Here is a 3,345-nt window from a genome sequence, read left to right as displayed (position 1 = left end):
TATATATATATATATATATGTATAGATAGATATAGTGTATGTGTGTGTGTGTGTGTGTATGTATATATATATATATATATATATACATATATTCTACACACATACATATTTACTCACACACAACATCCACATCTATGCAAATACACACACATAAAAATACCTACAGTTTGTGTGTGCGTCTGCATGTATGTGCATGTATGTGGGTGTATGTGTGTACGTGTCTGTAAGAGAGATTGAGTAAGTGTGAATATAGAAATGATTTGAAGGAGAGTAAAAGGGTGAGTGATGTAGTGGCCTTAATTCACTATATTCAGCAGTGAGAGGAAATAAAGATAAAAGAAGTGGTGGAAGTTGTGTTATGGACCTTTTTGCCTTGGCAAATGAGCTCTCGTGTGGAGGTGGTGAGTAAATACTTTCTTTTCTAGCAGGATAGAGCAATGATGAAGGTAGGGAGCAGAAGGTGAAAACAGCTACCCGTCCCTGACAACCACCCCCACAATTCCATGGCTTTGAAGATCTGAGAAAATATTTAAAAGGTTGGTTCTTGCTTTTTTTTTTTTTAAATTTCATTTTGTTGTTTTGCTTTTTTTTTTAGTGCTGAAATCAACCTTTCTTGTTTAAATATATTGATAGATAAGAAGATAGATAGACAGGTAGGTAGACAGCTAGGTAGGTAGACAGCTAGGTAGGTAGACAGCTAGGTAGGTAGACAGCTAGGTAGGTAGACAGCTAGGTAGGTAGACAGCTAGGTAGGTAGAAACAAATATATTTTATTAGAAACTGAAGCTTCTATGTATTGAGTCCTTTCTTTTTTTTTGTTGTTATGTTTGTAAACACAAACAGTCACCAATCCATAGATAGACAGATAGAAAGAAAGAAAAAAAGAAAGAAGGAAAGAGAGAAAGAACGAAAGAGAGACAAGAGCAATTGTAAAGTAAAAGAGGATGAGAGAGAGAGAGAGAAGTAAGGGAGTTATTAAAAGTGAAGCACAATTTCGTTTGTGGCTCACATCGTTATTTGCTGGCAGACAGAAGCCAAAACTAGGGAGAGGGGGAGGTGTCTATAGGTTTATTTATTTACACAGACAGGGAGACAAAGCTGTTGTACTGGGAGATGTTTCGTTTAAGGATGTCCGAACAGGGGCCAAGCACACGCTCAAACCTGGCTCGGTCTAGTTTGACACACTTGAGAGGTCCGCGGGCGACCACAGTAGCAGCACGAGGTCGATCAAGTAGCAGAGCAATCTCTCCTGCAATTAATAAAGAAAATAGATATTATTTTCAACTTATTGGTGCCCCAGCATGGCCGCAATCAAATGACTGAAACAAGTAAAATAAAATAAAAAACGCATTCAGGGGTAGCCTTTCTAGAAAGACCTTTGAATATTAACAAGATACTCTAGAAAGATCTTTAAATATTAAGAAGATATTCTAGAAAGATCTTGAGATATTAAGAAGATACTCTAGAAAGATCTTTAAATCTTAAGAAGATTTTTAAATATTAAGAAAGATCTTTAAATATTAACAAGATACTCTAGAGGGATCTTTAATGTTAGTTTAAAATTCTTAACCCGCAGCCAGCAATTTCAGTGGGGAGGGGTTATGTTGATTACATCAACCTGTGTTCAACTGATACTTATTTTATTGACACTGAAGGGGTGAAAGACAAAGTCAATCTTGGTGGAATTTGAGCTCAGAATGTAAAGACACAAAATGCCGCTAAGCATTTTGCCTGGCATGCTAATGACCCTGGCAGCTTGCCACCTTAAAAGTTCTTTAGATATTAAGATATTGACAAAGGTTTGTACCTGCTGACCCTAGTCATACAAAGCATGTGAACTTGATTATAATAGTAGTAAAATACAAATTCCCAAGATATGATAACAATTTCAAAGGCATGGTATAATATTGTGACATCACAACTATTATTCCAGGGACATGACAAATCACAATTACTATTCCAGACATATGACAGCAATATTTACCAAAATAATCTGATGGACCCAGGCGTCCGACTTCAATAGGTTCTTCATTATCAGCACGTCTTTGTAGAACAGCAGCAGTTCCCTGTAGAAGATAGGAATATGTATAGTATTTAGAACAGTAAGCCACTGCACAAGATTATCTGTGTGTGTGTGTGTGTGTGTGTGTGTGTGTGTGTGTGTGTGTGTGTGTGTGTGTGTGTGTGTGTGTTTATGGTTTTAAAAAAAAAATGTGTTGTATACAAGTTGGCATTAAAAGTATGACGACAGAGACTGTTACACATGAGTGGTTTGAGAAGACATGACTACAAATGGTTTAAATACAGCTCACTACACTTCCAAATAATCATTAGCTCTTTGATGTCAGTTGCTATACAACACGTATCAAGGAAGTCAATCTTAAAGCTCACAAGTCAGAAGTTGAGCTTACATCACAAGTTGAGATCATTCCATTTTTTTTAGCACTAGCCTAAGCTGGGAAAATGAAGCTTGTCTTTAAAATAGATATCACAGTACTTTGATCTGTTCTTAAATGCTGATACCTTATCCAATATTGCCAATGAAATGGTGGTACTTCACCTTTTACCTCTTGATTCCCAAGTATATTTCAAGAGAGCTCTGATGTTCTACAGTTGCTGACAACAAGAAAGAGTTGATGTTTGCTACAGGTAATTTGTTGAAGAAATATTTGATGAGTCTGAAACAGCTAGATTGGTGGAGACAATAGAATAGTATTGCTTTTAAGGAACAGAGTCCTACATTTCAGCAACTGCATGTCAATCTTTTCAATCTTCATTTATTTGTACCATTTTTTGCTTTGTGACTTAATGACATGAAAATATTTTGCAACACTGGTTTATAGTATGTATGTGTGATCATATATATATATACACACACACACACAGACTTAGAGACAAACAAATATGCACGCACACATAAACATATGTTATACACATATACTTAATACAAATTCTGTGACCTAAGGTCACTGGTGATTGTGTTAGCAACAATTAGTCATAGGTGAGTTCAATAAGTTTATTTGTCATGGAAAGTGTGCAGAAATTGACAAATTCACTTGATGTGAAAAAAACTGAATCCTCAAAGAGTAAGGAAAGAGAAAAAGAAAATCACGTTAGCAACACATCTTTTTTTTCTCCTCTTTCACTCCCAGGCTAAGCTTGAGATTTTAGATTCTTCACATATCACAGCATATATATATATATATATATATATATGAGCTAACCACAGTTATTTTGTGTTCTTTGCTACATTGGTTTCTATTAACCCATTTATTCTATCAGAAGAATTTTTATTCATTAAGATAGAAGAAATACACATAATTATATATATATATATATATATAT

At 35.0% G+C, this 3,345-nt stretch overlaps 1 protein-coding gene across 6 annotated transcripts in view; it reads right to left on the bottom strand.

The window, feature by feature from the left end:
- Positions 1-351: 351 nt before the first annotated feature.
- Positions 352-3,345, bottom strand: part of LOC106881659 (cAMP-dependent protein kinase regulatory subunit) — a 455,850-nt gene continuing 452,856 nt past the window's right edge. For all 6 annotated transcript variants that reach the window (XM_052968906.1, XM_052968905.1, XM_052968907.1 and 3 more), the window contains exons 10-11: positions 1,985-2,066; positions 352-1,249 (exon numbers count right to left, since the gene is read on the bottom strand). In XM_052968906.1, coding sequence (XP_052824866.1) covers positions 1,077-1,249; positions 1,985-2,066 — 255 coding nt within the window. In that variant the 3' untranslated portion in view covers positions 352-1,076. The remainder of the gene's footprint in view (positions 1,250-1,984; positions 2,067-3,345) is intronic.

Source organism: Octopus bimaculoides, chromosome 6, assembly GCF_001194135.2.
Source record: "Octopus bimaculoides isolate UCB-OBI-ISO-001 chromosome 6, ASM119413v2, whole genome shotgun sequence".
Lineage (NCBI taxonomy): Eukaryota > Metazoa > Mollusca > Cephalopoda > Octopoda > Octopodidae > Octopus > Octopus bimaculoides.
This window is presented reverse-complemented; position numbering and strand designations above follow the sequence as displayed.